Source organism: Sciurus carolinensis, chromosome 8 (genome assembly GCF_902686445.1).
Source record: "Sciurus carolinensis chromosome 8, mSciCar1.2, whole genome shotgun sequence".
In the NCBI taxonomy this organism is placed as follows: domain Eukaryota; kingdom Metazoa; phylum Chordata; class Mammalia; order Rodentia; family Sciuridae; genus Sciurus; species Sciurus carolinensis.
The window spans coordinates 333,077-353,847 of record NC_062220.1 but is presented as its reverse complement, the minus strand read 5'-3'; the positions used below and the strand labels follow the sequence as shown (position 1 = coordinate 353,847).

Genomic DNA, 20,771 nt, shown 5'->3' with positions numbered 1-20,771 from the left:
CAGGAGAGGCACTGCACGAAGTGCTAGAAACATAGTTCTCTTTGGGCTATCCAGATCAATGTGCAGGTTCCCACACTCAGTAGCTGTATGACCTGGACAAACAGACTCTCAATCCCACTTCCTGACAGTAAAAGCAAACACTAGCTGGATTTGGAGGCATGAGGCTTAAATGAGCAAGACTCTGTCACTTACCCTTAACAACAGGTGCTGAATAAAATGGCTGCTAAACCTACACTTTTTAAAAAGTTTTTTCAAATTTTCTACAACAAACATTTTCATAATCACAAAGGAACGTTGTTTATCAAGAGGTTAAGTCCTTAGTTAGGGACTTAAGCACAGAGAGTATGAAAACACAGCTCATAGGATGTGTGCATCGAAAAGGGAAGAGTAAGTTACGGATGGGATTTTGTCCTTCACTTTACCTATTCTTCTGTAGGTCCATAAACAAGGCATAAAGGTTGACTTACTGGTTTCCTAAGGAAGAAGATGGATAAAGCTCCGACTAAAGGCATGTCTCCAATCAGAGGCTCCAGTATCACCCGCATTGTGCCATGGATCTAAACTCAAAAGGAAACCAGAATGTGTAAGAGAACACGGCTCTGCAGGACCATGGAGTGACTTTCAAGCATCTAATTTCATGGGTTCATTCCATGACCACAAACACAAACTTACTTTAAAAACTTTCTGAGCTAGTACAAACGTCTTAATTTTCTTTTTGAATACAGCTTAGAGAACTTTAGAATGAAATTTTTAAAAATGTACCTGTATACTTTTCACGCCAGCTCTACAAAAATATCGTTTGATCTCCAAATCAATCTCACAATTTCCTACAAAACTAGCAAAGAAAAAATTCTGCATTACATTAAGTGAGTGAAGTTAATCCCCACAGAACCTCAAGGTTCACAATCAGAACATGACAATAGCAAAGCAACCGAAAGCAGACTGCAGGGGAAGCTCGAGTCAGGCACTGTGCTGCTCCAGGCCACAGCACCAGGGAGGGCTGCCATGCACTCCTGTCATGCACCAACACTCAGCTGAAGCCAGTGTCCACTTCCAGAGGTGAAACATGAAGTGCAATGTGCAGCTCCTGGGTCACTGTTTGGGTGGAGTGCAGTTCTTACTTGTCATATGGATCCTGTTTGTCTAAACAGAAAGGTCTTTATTTCATTTCATCACTGGGAAAGGCCAGACCCTTTCTCCAGTCACGAGCATGCTGCTTAAGGTGCTCCACAGCCTTGAGATGTCAAAGGTTGAACACAGCAGGTCTGTTCAGGCTTGACTTTACCCAAAGACCAATAAATGTGAACCGACTGTGACACTGAATGCATGGTGTACTCTGTTTTCAATATACACTTGAAATGTCAAATAAGTGTTGCATAGGATGGTGTAGAATTGGACCCAGGGCTCCATATTCCTGCTTAGGCACACTTGTGGAATTTGAGGAGCATTGGTCAGAGAGTGGCTAGGCAGATGCAAAAAACAGTAACAAAAGGGACAGGGGATGAAATTTTTCAAAGACTCATTTCCTAATGTTCAAGCCCAAACCTACAGATTATTCTCGATGACAATTCACTTCCAAGTTGGTGAACTCACCAATAGCCTGTTACAAAAACCGTCATAAAACCTTACCTTTTTTCACCTAAGACTTTTGCTTATTTCCTAAATCTTTTCAATTTCTCCTTCCCCATCCCCACTGCCAATGCAGTTAAGAACTTGAGTTTGGAACACAGAAAAGGAGAATTCATGTGCTGCTGCAGCTGCATCTTCAAATGACACTCGTTAACCAGCTGATTCACATGTTCATTCAGTAAACTCACTTGGGCTACGGGAACTGAACAAAAGACTAGGTTTCCACCCTCATGAAGCTCATCATCAGCCCTGTGGACAGGGCTTCTGGAAGGGGCCTCCTGGGAGCTCACCATGGGCCCTGTGGACAAGGCTTCTGGAAGGGGGCCTTCTGGGAGCTCACCATGGGCCCTGTGGACAGGCCTTCTGGCCACAGACTAACAAAGACATAAGTGGGTCTGCTCTTATTTCACTGATGACAATGTTTTTTGCACAAGTGTCAAATATTTTAAAGATGCAGGTTTTCTGATATCAAAGACATCCTACATTCTTTTCTAAATTAAAGGTAATTGGTACCAACTCTATTCAGTTATTGTATTATTGTAATTTAGTCTTTTTTAAAAATTTTAACTCATAAATTACAAAATGATCCTTAATCAAGGATAAACAAACAAACAAACAAAAACTCTGAAGTGCTACAACCACACAGTGTTTTGAGTCTACCGTGTTCAGTACTCACCATGCACAGCATGCATCTGTTAGGACTTGCCATAGTCTGACTCTAAAATGTTACCCAAAGGCCCATGTGCTAAAGGCCTGGTCCTCAACCCCCCGGCATTACTGGGAGATGGTAGAACTTTTAAGGGGTGTCTTAGTGGAAGGAAGTGAAGTCATTGGGACATGTCCTCAAAGCGGGTATTGGGACCCAAGCTTTTCCCTCTCTCTTTACTTCCTGATAGTGTAAGGAGAGCAGTTTCCTTTACTATGTGCTTACATGACCTTCTGCCTCACCACAGACCCAAGGGCATCACGGCCAAGTGACCGTGGACTAAAACCATGAGCCAAGACAGATTTCTTCCTTATAAATTGTGTACTTTAGGTATCTGTCACAGTGACAAAAAGCTGACTGACAGGCCTCACACAGAATGCAGGAAGTCATATGCAAGTCCAATTAAGAATGAAGAAACAAGGGGTGTTGGGCAGCTCTGTGCCACGATGACCAAGATACCCAACAAGAACAGCCTAGAGGAGGAGAAGTCTACTAGGGGCTCATGACTTCAGAGCTTTCAGTCCATGGTCAGCCGACTCCCTGCTCTGACACCAAGGTGAGGCAGAGTCGTGGCAGAACAGTGTGGCAGAGGAAGGCAGCTCAGGACATGGCAGCCAGGAAGCAGAGGGAGAAAGGGAGGAGTCATGGGGACAAGACACAATCCCAAGGCCATGCCCCAAGTGACCCATCTCCAACCACACCCACCTGCCCAGTTACCACCAGTTAATCCATTCAAATTAGGATGCACTGATCAACTGGGTTGCAGCTGTCATAATCTAATCCTCTTGCCTCTGGTTATTCCAGCATTAACACAAGAGCTCTTGGGGGACACCTCATATATCCAAACCATTAACACAAGAAAACCCACCTTTTTTATTCCCGGCATGGTACTTGGCAGACCCTCAGTTTTTTTCCCCCCAATTTAAAAAACTGTGCTAAAATATACATAACATAAAATTGATCATCGTAACTAATTTAAGTGTTTACATTAGTGGTATTTAAGACATCCATAAGGCCTGCACCATTGCCACCATCCATCTCCAGAACATTCTCTGCTTGAAAAGTGAAGCTCTGTACCCAGTAACACTAACTCCCCATTCCTCCTCCTCCAGCCCCTGGTTACCCACCGATCTACTTTGCCTCCCCAAGTTTGTTTACTCTAGACACGTTAAACAAGTAGCATTGCACTGCAGTTGTCTGTGTTGGGTTTATCTCACTTACACGATGACCTCAGGGTTCTTCCACGTTGCAACAAGTGCCAAAATTTCCTTCTTTTCTAAGGCTGGGTAACTTGTTACACCATATTTTGTTTATCTTTCATCCTTCCACAGACACTTGAGCAGCTTCTACCTATTAGCTATCATCAATACGGACGGGTGGGTTTAACAATGGGGATACGTTCTGAGAAATTCACCCACAGGGGATTTTATCATTGTGTAAGGGTCACAGAGGACACTTATACAAACCTAGATGGCTACCATATCACTAGGCAAAGTCATCTTACGTGACCGCCATTGTGTATGTGGTCTACCATTGACCAAAGTGCAGTTATGCAGCCCAAGTACTATAATGAACACTGGTGTACAAGTATCTGCTCTAGTCTCTGCCTTCAATTCCTTCAGGTTTATCCTTGATAAGGTCTGAGTGTGTCCTCCAAAAGTTCACAGGTTAGAACCTTAATTCCAGTCTTGGAAGGTGGGGCCAAGTGAGAGGCGTGGGGTCGTGAGGTGGAGCCTCTTGGATGAACACTTTTTATTGCCAGAGTTCTTACTCCTAAGAACTGGACTGGCTTCTTTACAACACAAGTTGCCATAAAGCAAGTCCATCCCTCCTATTCTTGCTCCACTGCACACATCTGTGCTTGCCCTTTCACTTTCTGTCATGAGTCAAAGCAGCACAGGCCCTCACCAGATGTAGCTGCCTAATCTTAAAGTTCCCAACCTTCAGAACTGAGACCCAAAGGAAACATCTCATCTTTGTGAATCACCCAGTCTCAGGTACTTTGCTCTAGCAACAGACAATGAATTATGATAATACAACAGAAGGTGGAATTGCTGGATCACATGGCAATCTTACTTTTAAGGCTCTAAGGCACCTCACCAACACTTGTCATTTTCTGCTCTTTGGCAGTCACCATCCTAGTGAGTGTCAGGTGGTATCTCCCTATGGTTTTAATTTGCATTTCCTAATGATTATAATGTTGCGTATCTTTTCAGGTGCTTCTTGGACTTTTTGATATCTTTCCTGGAGAAATATCTACTCAAGCCTTTTGCCCATATTTGAATAGGGTGTCTTTTGTTGTTGTGAGTGAGTTCATATATTTGGGATAATAATTCCTTGTCGGATTTCTGACTATAGGAATTGCATTTCTGTAGATTGCTTTGGCTAGGACTGACATTTTAACCATAAGTTTTCCAAATCATGAACAAAGAATATTTTTTCATTTATGTTTTCTTTAATTTCCTTTCAGCAGTGTTCCATAGTTGCCTCCTTAATTTCTAGTCATTTTATTCTATTCTTAATTTCCCTTTTGGGTTGTTCATTGTCAATGTACAGAAAAGCAAATGACTTTTGTATTGGCTTTGATTCAGCTACTGTACTGAATTCATTTATGTTCTAACAGTTTATTTTTTTTCTTTTGGTACAGGAGAACTTCTTTTTGAACTTGGGGGTGCTTTACCACTGAGCTACATCCCCAGCCTTTTTAATTTTTTTATTTTTATTTCAAGAAAGGGTCTCTCTCAGGTGCCTAGGCTGGACCTGAACTTGCTGTCCTCCTCTCTCAGCCTCCGAGGTGCTGCGTGGTGTATGTGTTACTGCACCCCACTTGGTCTTCCTCTTTTTGTGGAATCTTTAGGGTTTTCTACATACAACATCATATCATTTGCAAACAGACAGAATATTATTCTTTGTTTCCCATTTGGATGCCTTTCATTTCCTCTTCATATTTAATTGCTCTGGCAAGAATTTCCAATACTATGTTGAATAGAACTGGTGAAAGTGGACATTCCTGCTTCATTCCTGATTTTAAAGGGAACAATTTTGGTCTTTTATCATTGAGTATAATGGTTATTGTAGGTTTTTCATATACTGTTTTTATTATGTTGAGGTAGTTTCCTTCTATTCCTAGCTTTTTCAGGTTTTTAATCATGAATTTTGTTAAATGCCTTTTCTGCATCAACTGAGATAATCATGTAGTTTTCTCCCCTTTCTTCTGTTAATGTGGTGTAATACACTGACAGATTTTCATATATTGAATCATCCTTGCATTCTGGGAATAAACCTTACTTGTTCATGGTGTATGATATGCTGCTGAATCTGGTTTGCTAGTATCATAAGAGATATTGACTGATCTGTAGTTTTCCTATAGTGTTTCAATTTCTTTTATTTTACACATTTTATAGAAGATATTTATCTAGAATATTTAGTCAAATTCAACAAATAGCAGGTAAAAAGTGTGCTTGTTATATTCTTCACCTTGTAGATACAGTTAAGTGACATCATCCATCACTAACCATGACACAAATACAATACAAATAAAAAACTTACCTAATCTGAAGGTCCAGAATAATTTGCCTTTTGTCTACATTTTCAGTATACACCTTAACACCATTGACCCTAAGGGGCTGAAACAAAAAGTGGCTTATTTTAATATACAGAGAGGTTAAAAAAATATAAACACTGAATACAGCATAGAGGTGATGAGAACCAGCTTTAGCACTGGACTAAGATTCTGCTTTCACAAGATACTGGCTAGCTGCCTGACTCCATGCAAACCATCTAACCCCTTCCTCAGTCTTCTCACCTGTAAGAAAAAGGACTGCGTACACTGCCTGCTGTGTGGGAAGCCCTCGATGAACACTGGCATTGCTGCTGTTCTTAGCACATAATACCTCTGCACTCTTTTCCAAGCTCCTCACTCATCTCTTTTGATTTAATTAGATCCTTCCCCTGTGCTCCATCCTAACTACGCTGTTTGAAACCATTTCAATCTAGATTTTTCTGTATGACTTGCAATGCTTCATTTCTTAAGATTTTCATAAAAATGGGGCTTTTGATTAAATAAAAAAGACAAACTGTAGATGTAACACGAATACCCAATAGATGATACAGGTACATGCAAACACAAAAGGCAGATTATAATACATGGAGTATTTCAAGGGCCCAGGTATAATATCACCACTTCAAAGCTGTTCCCATTTGTAAACTCAGGATCCCCTGGAGAAAGTTCTTGAAAATTAACTCTGAAGATGAGACCCCTCCCCTCAGAGTACTGCTGCTTATTTTGAGTCTGAATGTCTTGAAGTCTGGCCTCTGGAGGAGCTGCAGAACTATACTCGGGTGTCACTGAAGAGTCCAAGCCTCTCCTGCCATCCCAGGCTCCAGCCTTCTCCCTTCATACTAGCTGTTATGGCTTGGGTATAGGTGCCCCCCAGAAGCTCCTGTGTGAATGCAGGAATGTTCGGAGGTGAAGTGAATGGACTGGGACCTAATCAGTCCATCCTCGTTTGAATGGACTGCCTGGTAGTAACTGCAGGCAGGTGGAGAGTGGCTGGAGATGGGTTGCTAGGAGTGTGTCGAGGAAGAGCTCATCTTCCCAGTGATGGCTTTCACATTCTCTGACCCTCTCCTGGCTTCTGGCAGCTTCCCTCTACTTCCCTTGATGTGCTGCCTCACCAGGGGCCCAGAGCGAAGGAGTCAGCTGTCTGTGGACTGAGACCTCTGAAACCATGAGCCCCAAATAAACTTTCCCTTCTCTAAGTTGATATTGTTGGATATTTTAGTCACAGTGACTAAAACAGAAATTGGTACTAAGAAGTGGTGTCATTACCATGACTAACCTTACAGTGTGGTTCAGAAGTCTTCTGAGTTGGTTTGTTGGAGGATTTTGAAGTTTAGAGATGCAAACCAGAAAATTTTAGAATATTGTCAGTGCAACTTAATGGGTGACTCCGGTGGGATCTCAGAAGGGCAGAATACCTACTGAGTGCAGACTGTGCTCATGAGGTTTCCCAGGGAATTGGAGATTCTTCTGGGAATTGGACTAGAGGCCACTCTGCTATATTCTGGCAAAGAACTTGTCTACATTTTGTCTATGTTCTGAGACTTTATGTGAGGCTGAATTTAGAAGTGATGGATTAATTAATCTAGTGGAGGAAATTTTAAGGCAGTACAACATCCATTTGGTGGCATGGATATTGCTGGCATCTTTCAGCCAGGTTTATTGTGAGTATTAGGAGTAGAAAGTAGAGCTTAAAAGATTTTTAAAACTTGCAATTTGGCCAGAAAAGTGCTTGTAAAACTGGGGATAAGAAAGGTATACTTGTTAAATAGATTACAGTCCCTAAATTGCACAGAGACAATAGGAAAAATGCCTTTAGGACATCTCAGGAATTTTTAAGACCATATCCATTGCAGGCTCAAGGGTTCAGAAGGGAAAATTCTCCTGAGAAGAGGTCATGAGAGCACCCTGCTAGCACAGGGTGCCTAGGAAGCTGCTTCACCAGGCTGAACCTTCCAGGCACTTGGAGGTCACTGCACTTATGATTCCAGGGCCCAGGTACTGCACAAACTGGCACCATCCACATGGTGCTGGTTCTGCAGGAATGTAGGGTGCTAAAGTTAAGGAAATTGTGGAGGCTTCTACCGAGATTTCAAAGGCAGGCCTGGGAAGCCAGGCAACGTGTAGCAGGGTCCAAGTCCCTACAAGCTGCTCCTGAGAGGGTCATACATGAAGCTGTGCAATTGAAGCTGAAGCTGGAATGGAGATCCTAGAAATTAAGAGATGCCAGTAATGTGCACTGTCTATTGAGAAAAGCTGCTGGCTGTGTAGAGAGCCAGGCTAAAGAGACCGTGTGTGTTAAAACCAGCATGGCCAAAGAGGCCAGGTTGCCCAAACCTTTGGAGAACACATCTCCCTGACATGTGTCCTAGATGCTGTACAGAGTCATAAGCTGAATTATGAAACCTGTTTGCTCAGCTGGGTTTCAGTCTTGGTTTGGCCTCACCCATTATTTTATGCCCCACTCCCCTATTCCTCTGGATGGGACTGTTCACTTTGTGCCACTGCACACTGGATATATATGACTTTTGATTTTTACAGAGGTGCACAGCCAAGAATTTGTCTTGGGTCTCAGAGAAGACTTTGGACTTGGGCAATGATAAAACTGTTAATACTATGGGAGTCCTGGGGGTGGACTAGATGCATTTTGCATTATGAGATGAACTTGAGCTTTGGGGGGCAAGAAGGGGAATGTTATGGTTTGGATATAAGGTGTTCCCCAAAGCTGCGATTTAATCCAGGAATGCTTAGAGGTGAAATGATTAATCGTGAGAGCTGTGATCTAATCAGTCCATCCTAGTTTGAATGGGCTGAGTGTGTGGTAACTGTGGGCAGGTGGGGCGTGGCTGGAGAAGGTAGGCCACAGGGGACCTATCCTCGGGTGCTCTTCCCCTGAGGTCTGTTTTCTGAGCCTGCCATAAGCTGAGCAGCTCCCTCTGTACCCTTTCTCCACGATGTGCTGCCTCACCTGGGGCCAGATTGGTGACGTCGGTCATCCGAGGGTGGAGACCTCTGAAACCAGGAATCCCAAATAAACTTTCCCTCTTCTGTGTTGTTCTTGTCAGGTGTTTTGGCCACAGAGGTGCAAAAGCTAACTAACACACAAATTAAGACATGTGGATACCAAGGAGCCACTCAGAAACCCATTAGTCACTATGTGGGTAAGTAAAAATGGGGTGTCCATGACTGTACTCACTTTAAATTCATGCAATAGCCAACAAATGCCCCTTCCAATACTGGAGTTTCATCTTAGATTAAGGGAAGCAGCAACACAAACCCCACCCCAGGTGACAGAGCACGAACTCACATATGAGAAAGCACCACACACAAGATTCCATTCCCACTCCAACTCTGGCAGGGGCAGCCTGGGTTTGTGGCCACTTATCAGATGTTGGTGGAGTAGGTAGTAATATGAAAGCCACCTTTACTGACCTGCCCTCCTCCACGGTCCTCTTCCCCTAGGCCCAGCGACCCGCCTTCCACCGTCCACTTCCCCTAGGACTCCAGCAACCCGCCCTCCTCCACCTTCTGCTTCCCCTAGGTCTCCAGCTACCCGTCCTCCTACACCATCCTCTTCCCCTAGGACTCCAGCGACCCGTCCTCCTCCACCATCCTCTTCCCCTAGGTCTCCAGCTACCCGCCCTCCTCCACCTTCTGCTTCCCCTAGGTCTCCAGCGACCCGTCCTCCTCCACCTTCTGCTTCCCCTAGGTCTCCAGCGACCCGTCCTCCTCCACCTTCTGCTTCCCCTAGGTCTCCAGCTATCCGCCCTCCTCCACCATCCTCTTCCCCTAGGACTCCAGCGACCCGCCCTCCTCCACGGTCCTCTTCCCCTAGGTCTCCAGCGACCCGTCCTCCTCCACGGTCCTCTTCCCCTAGGACTCCAGCGACCCGTCCTCCTCCACGGTCCTCTTCCCCTAGGTCTCCAGCGACCCGTCCTCCTCCACGGTCCTCTACCCCTAGGACTCCAGCGACCCGTCCTCCTCCACGGTCCTCTTCCCCTAGGTCTCCAGCGACCCGTCCTCCTCCACGGTCCTCTTCCCCTAGGACTCCAGCGACCCGTCCTCCTCCACGGTCCTCTTCCCCTAGGACTCCAGCGACCCGCCCTCCTCCACGGTCCTCTTCCCCTAGGTCTCCAGCGACCCGTCCTCCTCCACGGTCCTCTTCCCCTAGGTCTCCAGCGACCCGTCCTCCTCCACCGTCCTCTTCCCCTAGGTCTCCAGCGACCCGCCCTCCTCCACCATCCTCTTCCCCTAGGTCTCCAGCTACCCGTCCTCCTCCACCATCCTCTTCCCCTAGGTCTCCAGCGACCCGCCCTCCTCCACGGTCCTCTTCCCCTAGGTCTCCAGCGACCCGCCCTCCTCCACGGTCCTCTTCCCCTAGGACTCCAGCGACCCGTCCTCCTCCACCATCCTCTTCCCCTAGGACTCCAGCGACCCGCCCTCCTCCACCATCCTCTTCCCCTAGGTCTCCAGCGACCCGCCCTCCTCCACCATCCTCTTCCCCTAGGACTCCAGCGACCCGTCCTCCTCCACCATCCTCTTCCCCTAGGTCTCCAGCGACCCGCCCTCCTCCACCATCCTCTTCCCCTAGGACTCCAGCGACCCGTCCTCCTCCACGGTCCTCTTCCCCTAGGTCTCCAGCGACCCGCCCTCCTCCACCGTCCTCTTCCCCTAGGTCTCCAGCTACCCGTCCTCCTCCACCATCCTCTTCCCCTAGGTCTCCAGCTACCCGTCCTCCTCCACCATCCTCTTCCCCTAGGTCTCCAGCGACCCGTCCTCCTCCACCATCCTCTTCCCCTAGGACTCCAGCGACCCACCCTCCTCCACCATCCTCTTCCCCTAGGACTCCAGCGACCCGCCCTCCTCCACCATCCTCTTCCCCTAGGACTCCAGCGACCCGTCCTCCTCCACGGTCCTCTTCCCCTAGGTCTCCAGCGACCCGCCCTCCTCCACCGTCCTCTTCCCCTAGGACTCCAGCGACCCGTCCTCCTCCACCTTCTGCTTCCCCTAGGTCTCCAGCGACCCGCCCTCCTCCACCTTCTGCTTCCCCTAGGTCTCCAGCGACCCGCCCTCCTCCACCTTCTGCTTCCCCTAGGTCTCCAGCGACCCGCCCTCCTCCACCATCCTCTTCCCCTAGGACTCCAGCGATCCGCCCTCCTCCACCTTCTGCTTCCCCTAGGTCTCCAGCGACCCGCCCTCCTCCACCTTCTGCTTCCCCTAGGACTCCAGCGACCCGCCCTCCTCCACCATCCTCTTCCCCTAGGACTCCAGCGACCCGTCCTCCTCCACGGTCCTCTTCCCCTAGGACTCCAGCGACCCGTCCTCCTGCACCTTCTGCTTCCCCTAGGACTCCAGCGACCCGCCCTCCTCCACGGTCCTCTTCCCCTAGGACTCCAGCGACCCGTCCTCCTCCACGGTCCTCTTCCCCTAGGACTCCAGCGACCCGTCCTCCTCCACGGTCCTCTTCCCCTAGGACTCCAGCGACCCGTCCTCCTCCACGGTCCTCTTCCCCTAGGACTCCAGCGACCCGTCCTCCTCCACCATCCTCTTCCCCTAGGTCTCCAGCAACCCGCCCTCCTCCACGGTCCTCTTCCCCTAGGTCTCCAGCGACCCGTCCTCCTCCACGGTCCTCTTCCCCTAGGACTCCAGCGACCCGCCCTCCTCCACGGTCCTCTTCCCCTAGGACTCCAGCGACCCGCCCTCCTCCACCATCCTCTTCCCCTAGGTCTCCAGCGACCCGTCCTCCTCCACCTTCTGCTTCCCCTAGGTCTCCAGCAACCCGTCCTCCTCCACCATCCTCTTCCCCTAGGTCTCCAGCGACCCACCCTCCTCCACCATCCTCTTCCCCTAGGTCTCCAGCAACCCGTCCTCCTCCACCATCCTCTTCCCCTAGGTCTCCAGCGACCCGTCCTCCTCCACGGTCCTCTTCCCCTAGGACTCCAGTGACCCGTCCTCCTCCACAGTCCTCTTCCCCTAGGTCTCCAGCGACCCGTCCTCCTCCACCATCCTCTTCCCCTAGGACTCCAGCGACCCGTCCTCCTCCACGGACCTCTTCCCCTAGGTCTCCAGCGACCCGCCCTCCTCCACGGTCCTCTTCCCCTAGGACTCCAGCGACCCGTCCTCCTCCACCATCCTCTTCCCCTAGGACTCCAGCTACCCGCCCTCCTCCACGGTCCTCTTCCCCTAGGACTCCAGCGACCCGTCCTCCTCCACGGTCCTCTTCCCCTAGGTCTCCAGCTACCCGTCCTCCTCCACGGTCCTCTTCCCCTAGGTTTCCAGCGACCCACCCTCCTCCACGGTCCTCTTCCCCTAGGTCTCCAGCGACCCGCCCTCCTCCACCCCCACTCTCCCCTAAGGTCTCCTCTTGCCAGCACTCATCGCTCTCATTCTTCTGCTAGGTTCTTATTAGTTGGTATCAAACTGAAAGCATGTAACACAACATGAACATCATTAAATTCCCCCTGAAATAAACCCAGTGAGGGTTAGAATCTAAATCTCCATAAACATGAGCATTCTTTCCACTGGGGACAGTAAACTTGGTCTGAAGCTACAATGTCTTGGCCCAGTTTTGTATATCCTGTAACTAAGAATGGTTCTCACCATTTTAAAGGATTTTAAAAGGAAGGAGTGGAGAAAAGGAGAAGAAAATACCACAAAAGCTTGAGCAGTTATTGTCCAGACACCACAGAAAGGCTTGTGATCCTGCGTTCCATGTTTTTCCCAATTGCTTCTATCAGTCTAGCTCATGGAAAGTGAAGCTGCACCACCCACACAGGGTCACCCAGGTAATCTCTGGAGGCACTGGGCCACCTGAACAGGACAGCGGTGCCTCAGGCACATCTTATTTGGACACCTCAAAGGTAAGGGAAGCAGCCGCCATAGGCCGGGCCAGGCAAGGCCTGTCCTGTCGACACTGCACATCGAATGACCGCAGAAGAGATGGAGCGATCTCCACAAGCAGAAATCAGTTGTGATGGGTAAAAGTGACTTTCAGTCAGTAGAGGAGGCTGGACACCAACACAGCCAGCAGATGACAGCAGATGTGTGGCACCCACCGGACACGCCCTTGGCCACGCCTGTTACAGGCTGAGCCACACCACAGGATGACACTGAGTGCTGTCCATGCACTGAAGCGTGTGAACCACGTGAGAGTTTAAAGTACAGTCAGGCTCTGAGTTCTTATTAGGCGTATAGAACAGTGTTCTCTTGAACTGTTGCTAATTCTTATAAAACTGACTAAAAAAATAATGCTTCTGAGAACGGGCACACATCACAGACAAAGTGAGATTAAAGAGAAACCATGCAATAACGGCAGAACTGTCCAAAATAGCACCGTTAAGGATAAGGGACATGTGAGGACTCCCTCAGGCAGTGGCACAACTGAAGTTCCAGTTACTCAGAAGGCTGAGGCAGGAGGATGGCAAGTTCCAAGCCAACAAGATCCTTTCTCAAAATAAAATGTAACAAGGACTAGGATGTAGTTCAGTGGTAGAGCACCCCAGCCAATCCCCAGTACCAAAAATGAATAAATAAGTAAATAAAACAAAAACGGAAACTTTAGGTGGCAGCTCACACCTGCAATCCCAGCTACTCTGGAGGCTTCAGGAGGCTGAGGCAGGAGGATCACAAGTGTGAGGCAGCCTGGGCATCTTAGTAAGACTGTCCCAAAATAAAATAAAAAGTTCTGGAGGTTCAGCTCAGTGGTAGAGTGTTTGCGTACTATGTACAAGAAGGAAGGAAGGGAGGGAGGGAGGAAGGAAGGAAGGAAGGAAGGAAGGGAGGGAGGGAGGGAGGGAGGGAGGGAGGAAGGAAGGGAGGGAGGGAGGGAGGGAGGGAGGGAGGGAGGAAGGAAGGGAGGGAGGGAGGGAGGGAGGGAAGGAGGAAGGGAGGGAGGAAGGAAGGAAGGAAGGAAGGAAGGAAGGGAGGGAGGGAGGGAGGGAGGGAGGAAGGAAGGAAGGAAGGAAGGGAGGGAGGGAGGGAGGGAGGAAGGAAGGGAGGGAGGGAGGGAGGGAGGGAGGGAGGGAGGGAGGAAGGGAGGAAGGGAGGAAGGGAGGAAGAAAGGGAGGGAGGGAGGGAGGGAGGGAGGAAGGAAGGGAGGGAGGGAGGGAGGGAGGGAGGAAGGAAGGAAGGGAGGGAGGGAGGGAGGGAGGGAGGAAGGAAGGAAGGAAGGAAGGGAGGGAGGGAGGGAGGGAAGGAGGAAGGGAGGAAGGAAGGGAGGGAGGGAGGGAGGGAGGAAGGAAGGAAGGAAGGGAGGGAGGAAGGAAGGGAGGGAGGGAGGGAGGGAGGAAGGGAGGAAGAAAGGGAGGGAGGGAGGGAGGGAGGGAGGAAGGAAGGAAGGAAGGAAGGAAGGGAGGGAGGGAGGGAGGGAGGGAGGGAGGAAGGAAGGGAGGGAGGGAGGGAGGGAGGGAGGGAGGGAGGAAGGAAGGAAGAAAGGGAGGCAGGGAGGGAGGGAGGAACTTGCCACGCCCAGGCTATTTAAACACAATCCTGAGGTTTTCATTAGAGGTACTACTAGCAACCAGTAGCTTTCCTTTCGTCTTGGAGGTGAACATGACCCTACCGTCCAGCAGGTGTCCTTAGCTGTTGCTCTTAACATCTTGAGAGGAGTAAACACATAAAGCTTGTTGTCAATTACTGGACTGTCAGTGTGAATTCACATGTCAAACTTAACATGTCAGACTGCACATCTGAAAGATAATTCTGCCAGGTGAACGTAGGGCAGAAAGATACATTATGGAAGACAAAGTGACACCAGAGAGAAAGCACACAATGACGGCTGAACTGGCAAAGAAGCACAGTCCAGTGTGTGGGCAATGCGGGACTGCCCTGGGCAGAAGGTCCCCTGTGGGTGCAGGTCCTGGGCAGCACTGCAGCACACTGGTTGGCTTCTGGTGAACAGCTCCTTCTGGAACATGTGGAATGGTTAAAGATGTCTTGTTCTGACAGTGATCCTACTGTGTGTACAGTAAGGAGACCAAGAAGCAGCTGACCTGCTGGCCCACGTCCACCTTGGTAAAACTGAAGGTGCTGAGGTGGGTGTTGGCTCCCCGCACAGCTGGCTCTATGGTTTCTCGAAAAAGCTTCTCTACAAATTGGCAAATAAAAGGCCACATGTGCTTTACAGTCTGGAAGGAGAAAGAACTGATGTTAAACAATTGTGATACATATGTACCAGAGTTTTCCTGAAAAATTAAAATCCTGTAGTTTGCAAGAATCTGGTTTTGAAAATTAAAGGGGGAAATGCTTTTCTTGTTTTATAAATCAACCCTTTACAGTTCAAATTTTAAAAACTTATGGTGATGAAATACTCATTAACCATTATGTTGCAGGAAAAAGTTCTAATATTCTGTTTGTCAGCACATCTGATGACTGAAAACAGATTTCAACTCGTTGCTAGAAACCTTAAGCGGCTTAGATTCTACTAAGTACCCATGCTTTGTTTAAGGACAGACTACCAGTGCTACAGGGGTACCATCTAGGTGAGTGTTCACCACACAGCCCCAGAGGTACCACAAGTACAAGATGGAAATTCCAGCTCGAGGGGTACTCATCCTGAAACTCATCTTAACAGCATATATCACATTGCTAGATTTCTTGGGGTTTATTTCCCTCCTTGTAATAACAATCCTGAATTTCTGCTTGTGATCATCATACAACAGACTCAACATTCCATGTTCAGGAACGGAGAGATGAGGCTGGAGAGCAATACAACGCGAGCCCCAAGTCTTCTCATGTAAGCAGCCAGCCTTCACCCAGGAGGAACACAGCAGACGCTAGAGACCACGTTCTCTCGGGAGCGGAAGCCATCCCACTGCTGTCCAAATGAGCTCTAGTCTTGCCAACATCCAAATTCCCAAATATGGAAAGATGCTCTCTCATCCTCTAATTCCCACTGATAGTTGGTATTTGGAGTATTCTACTCTTACCTTATTTAGCCATTCTGCTCTTTCAGTGTCTGGAAAATGAACCTAAGAGAAAAAGATACAGACATGACTTACTAACTCCTGACCATTGTGAATAAATGCCCTGTGGGTTATTTTGTATTCCTATTGTCCTGTGTTTACATGAGGACTCTTTAAAACGGTCTGCTCCTACACTGAGGAGGGATGCTGGAATGCCTGGCCCCTGGCTCTCCATGTTTTCAGAACTTGAAGGCAGAAGAGCCAAGAACCAACAAATGCCACCAGAGCCTTCTCTGTCTCCCACTGTCCAGAGAGAGGGCTGTTCCTGGTGCCTGAAACATCAGAGGACACAGCAAACGATCTCTTCTTTAAAAGGATCATCATTAGCATTGCCATCTCCGTGTTCCAGAAATCCAGATTCAGAGCTTCAAAACCCACCTCTTCCTTCTGCTCTCCCCTTTCAGTTCTACCCTGCCAGATGCCTTTCTTCAAGAGCTCATCTCCACCTGGTCCCCCACCCTTTCCCAAGTGTGAATTATCACTGCAGTTCTCCAGGGTTAGGCCTGTGTACTGCAAGTGTTTAAAAGGCAAAAAGAAACCTATTAGAAAAAAGGAGGAAAAAATATGTTTTTTCTGCTGTTGGAGCTAAATAAAGCATCCCTGCAGCAGAAGGCTAGCTGTTTTTGGCCACAGATACAGAGTTTTCAAAGAAGGAAGAACACATAGGCCACACCAATGCTATGATGACACTTTCGGTTTAGAGGTTTGGCAGACCCCAGGCAAGTCTGTAGTGGTGACTGAGGGGAGAAAGGTCTTGATGTCCAGAGCTTTCCTAAGTTACAGAGCACCTGAGCCAATTAAAGCTCCGACCTTGTGCTACAGCAGGAGAAGCTGGACCAGGTGGAACAGCTGGGCAGGAAATGCTCTCATGACAGGTGGGGGGTTTCCAAGAAGGGTTCTTGGAGATCCAACTCGTCTTCTCACCTCACACAACTGAGGATGCAGCCCAGCAGAAGGCAAGCCCTTGTCCCACAGAGGCCTGGCTAGGCATTATCCCAGTTACCCAGCCCCTGGAAGCCCTGGTGCCCGCAGGAGAGGCAGCAGCAGCAGGCTTGGCAGTGTTCTGGGTGCCTTCCTGTCCACAGCCTAAGCAGGCCTCATTCCTTTATACCACATGACATCAACTAATTACTTTGCTTGAACCAGGAGCTGGGCTGGAGTGAGCTGAAATAAGTTGTTTCTAGATAAAGTTAGCCTGAATCCATTATGACAACAAAAACCAAAGGGGCAGCAACCTTCAGAATTAGAGAAATAGCTTAGAAGTCAGGAAAGAAACTCTTAGAGACGATTGCTTGACTTCAGGGGATAAGTTTCTGTCACTATTAAGAGGCAAATTTTGGGCTGGGGAGATAGCTCAGTTGGTAGAGCACTTGCCTTGCAAGCACAAAGTCCTGGGTTCGATCCCCAGCACCGCAAAAAAAAAAAAAAAAAAGGCAAATTTTGACCCAGGTGGAACCAGTGCCCATTAATGGGCGGCACTTTTCCCCAAGGAACTGGGAAAGTCAGGGATTTCAGTGAGAAGAGTCGGAGGGCTTGCTAGACTAATCGAATGAGATCACAAAATTAATTATATGCAATTCATTTGCAATGGGTACTCTGCCATTTCTTTCCATTACTATAGAATAGCTCAACACTCAAAGTCAGATCAGGAATGGGACGGGTTGTTGCTGCTCAGGGGTAATCTAAGCATTAAAGTAGATATTCAGCTCTGATTTCTCCCAATTTGCTGTGAGGCTGTCTCCCTTTCTGACCCTTCCCTGCAAATCTACCCCAACACTGGTGGCAAGACAAGGAATAAAAGGCAGATACTGAACACCTGTGTGTGGACAGCCAGACTTTATTACTGACGTGCTCCTTCTGTAATTCAAGAGTGAACACCAAAGGACATCTCTGCAGGTGTCTACCTGAGTGTCTGACTGTCCCAACTTTGCTGAATTTAGCTACCAGACCCACTGTTCTGTTAAACAAGAATCTCATTCCAACTTACCTTACTCAAGACCTCAAGCTCCTACTTGTTTATCAAACAGTTCAACTTCTTCAGCTTGATCTTCAAAGACAGTTGGAACCACATTTTCTCTGGCTCACCTTCAAAACCCTCCCTTTTACCACACTCCTGCTGAAGCCAACCAAAGCGGCCATGACTACAAAGAACCATGCCCTTTTCTCCTCACCTCTTGTGTACTGCCTACATCCTCCTGGAGAGCCAGCAGGCTCAGCTGGACAATGACTCATACCTCCACTCTCAAACTCTCCCCACAACCCTTAAGTGCCCCTCAGCCAGACCAGGGTGCCTCTTAGTCCATCCCTAAAGTTATCGAGCCATGTAAGGGGCAGCTTCTGTCTTCTCAGCATCAGTGACCAGTTCACCAGCTGAGCCGATAAGCAATAATCCTGATATTTTCGAGTCAGTACATTATATCAAATCCACATTTTAAATACATCAAACAAACTTCTACTTTCCAACAAAGCCTTTAAAAATTATGAGAAATGACTATCTGGTAATAGAAGATAGAGCCAGATTTTCCAACCAATAAAAATTGACAAAAAGGAGCCAAGTATTCTTAAAACACTGTTAGCCTATATATATATATATATATAAATATATATATAAATATATATATATATATAAACATTTTATAAGTTACATATTTCTATAAATGCAGATGTTTGCAAGAATATAAACCAAGCCAGTCAAAAGGAGAATGAAGCTTTACCTTCCCCTTTATGTATTTCCACAGTTTGGAATTCCTTATGAGAAACATAATTACTTTTCTAATTACTATTGTAACTTAGGATTAAAATAAGAAAATCTAATGAATAAGTACTATTTTTATAAAGTAACCAAAACTACGTGAAAATGGAATTTTATAAATTAAAGCATATTGTAATGATATTGGGAGAGAATGATAATTGGAAATAGGATTGTATTACACATGAATAATCTATTCCAAATTTGATTTTAATAAAAATTTTTGGTATATCAAGTTCTAAAGGGAAAATACAACAACACTGATCAAACACTTTATGACTGAACATGGTGAAATGACTCCCACAAATGTTCCAGGGTGAAAGTGCTCTTCTCCTGAGTACAGTGGCTCACACCTATAATTCCAGCAACTTGGGAGGTTGAGACTGGAGAATTCCAAGTTCAAGGCCAGTCTGAGCAACTTAGTGAAGCCCTGTCTCAAAATAAAAAAGTAACAAAAGGACTGGAGATGTGGTTCAGTGGTAAAGCCCCTCTTGGGTTAATTCCCAGTTTTAAAAAAGAAAAAAAAATACTCTTCTCCAACACTGTTCACTAAGCTCGCTGACACTTCTCAGGTGGGTCTGCCAGTCGGCCAGTGAATTCCTACTCCTGCCATCCTTAACACCAGGTTGACACCTAAAGCTGGACATTCGCCAGTGCCGGGGGCCAGGACAATCATGCCTAAGTAAATACAGCATCTCTACACACAGGTGCATACCAGGACAAGAGTCTGATTTCAGTCACTGGGCCATTCTTTCTGAAGAAACCAGGCATGGAGCAGAGACCAGTTCCTGCACTAGGGAAGGAAGAACAATGGGAGGATAGGGAGGGGCCTTCTGGGGTCAGGAAGAAGACAACAGGTATATAGCTGGCTAAAACCCTTCTGGATGAGGTGCTAGGAGAACCTTTTGTTCCGAACTGGTTCCTGACACAGAGTTCCTAAATCCCTGCATTTCCTGGGTGACAGGAAACTCTTTTGCTTTAATCAGTTGGCTCTAGAGAGAGATGATGTACTAACGGGCTGGAGCTTCTGGCTCACCCCCTCCTCCTGCTCCTGGGGAGGGGATGGGGCTAATGACAGCTGGCCACCAAAAGCCAATGACTGAACCAGCTTGTAGCTACTTAATGACACCTCCACCAAAACCCAAAAGGATTCAGGTGGGAGAGCTTCCAAGCTGCTGCACACAGAGTGGTGTGGCGTGGAACATGCCGAGAAAGGGCACAGAAGCTCTGGTCCCCCTACCCAGACCTTGTGCCATGTATCTTTTTTTTTTTGGTACCAAGGATTGAACCCAGGGGCACTTAACCACTGAGCCACATCCCTAACCCTTTTTGTATTTTATTTAGAGACAGGGTCTCACCAAGTTGCTCAGGCCTTGCTAAACTGCTGAGGCTGGCTTTTTTTTTTTTTTTTTTTTTTTTTTTTTATTGTGGTGCTGGGGATTGAACCCAGAGCAAGGTAAACACTCAACCAACTGAGCTACATCCCTGGCCCCTGAGGCTGGCTTTGAACTCTCGATCCTCCTGCCTCAGCCTCCTGAGTCACCAGGATTACAGGCAGGCACCACTTTGCCTGGCATCCCATGCATCTATTTATCCAGCTGGCTGGCTATGTTCTTCGTGATGTTCTTGGTAATACACCAGTGAATGTACGTGTTTCCCTGAGTTCTGTGAGTCATCCTAGCAAATTAATCAAGCTCCTGGTGGGTGTTGTGAGAGCCCTGATTTATAAGTGGCTAGAAGGAGCACAGGTGACAACCTACTACATGCAACTGACATCTGAAGGGGGACAGCCTGTGGGGTCTGATGTTAATTCCAAGTACACAGTATCAGAATCAAACTGAATCACAGGACACCCAGCTATTGTTGGCTGTTGCCTGGTGTGAAGGGAATACCCCACCACTGTATTCTGGTGATCACAGGTGAAGTGTTAAAAATGAGAAGTAAAAGGTGTGATCCCCCCCCCATCACTTATATAAGGCAAAGAAGAGAGAAGATCCTAAGCCACATGTAATTCCCTGTGGCTGAACTGGGGATGGAGTGGGAAGGTGAGGAAGCCACAGTGCATCCTGGCCACCTGAAGCCTGGATGGTTTTACTCCACAGGCCTAGGTGACACCCACGCTTGCTGGAGAAAGTGCGAGGTCAGACTCAGAGGGGACGGTCT

At 47.6% G+C, this 20,771-nt stretch overlaps 1 protein-coding gene across 4 annotated transcripts in view; it reads right to left on the bottom strand.

Annotated features, from left to right (window-relative positions):
• Esyt2 (extended synaptotagmin 2) overlaps positions 1–20,771 on the bottom strand; it is an 80,350-nt gene that overhangs the window by 40,747 nt on the left and 18,832 nt on the right. For all 4 annotated transcript variants that reach the window (XM_047562539.1, XM_047562536.1, XM_047562537.1 and 1 more), the window contains exons 2-6: positions 15,824–15,865; positions 14,888–15,022; positions 5,885–5,961; positions 763–835; positions 468–557 (exon numbers count right to left, since the gene is read on the bottom strand). In XM_047562539.1, the coding sequence (XP_047418495.1) occupies positions 468–557; positions 763–835; positions 5,885–5,961; positions 14,888–15,022; positions 15,824–15,865 (417 nt within the window). The remainder of the gene's footprint in view (positions 1–467; positions 558–762; positions 836–5,884; positions 5,962–14,887; positions 15,023–15,823; positions 15,866–20,771) is intronic.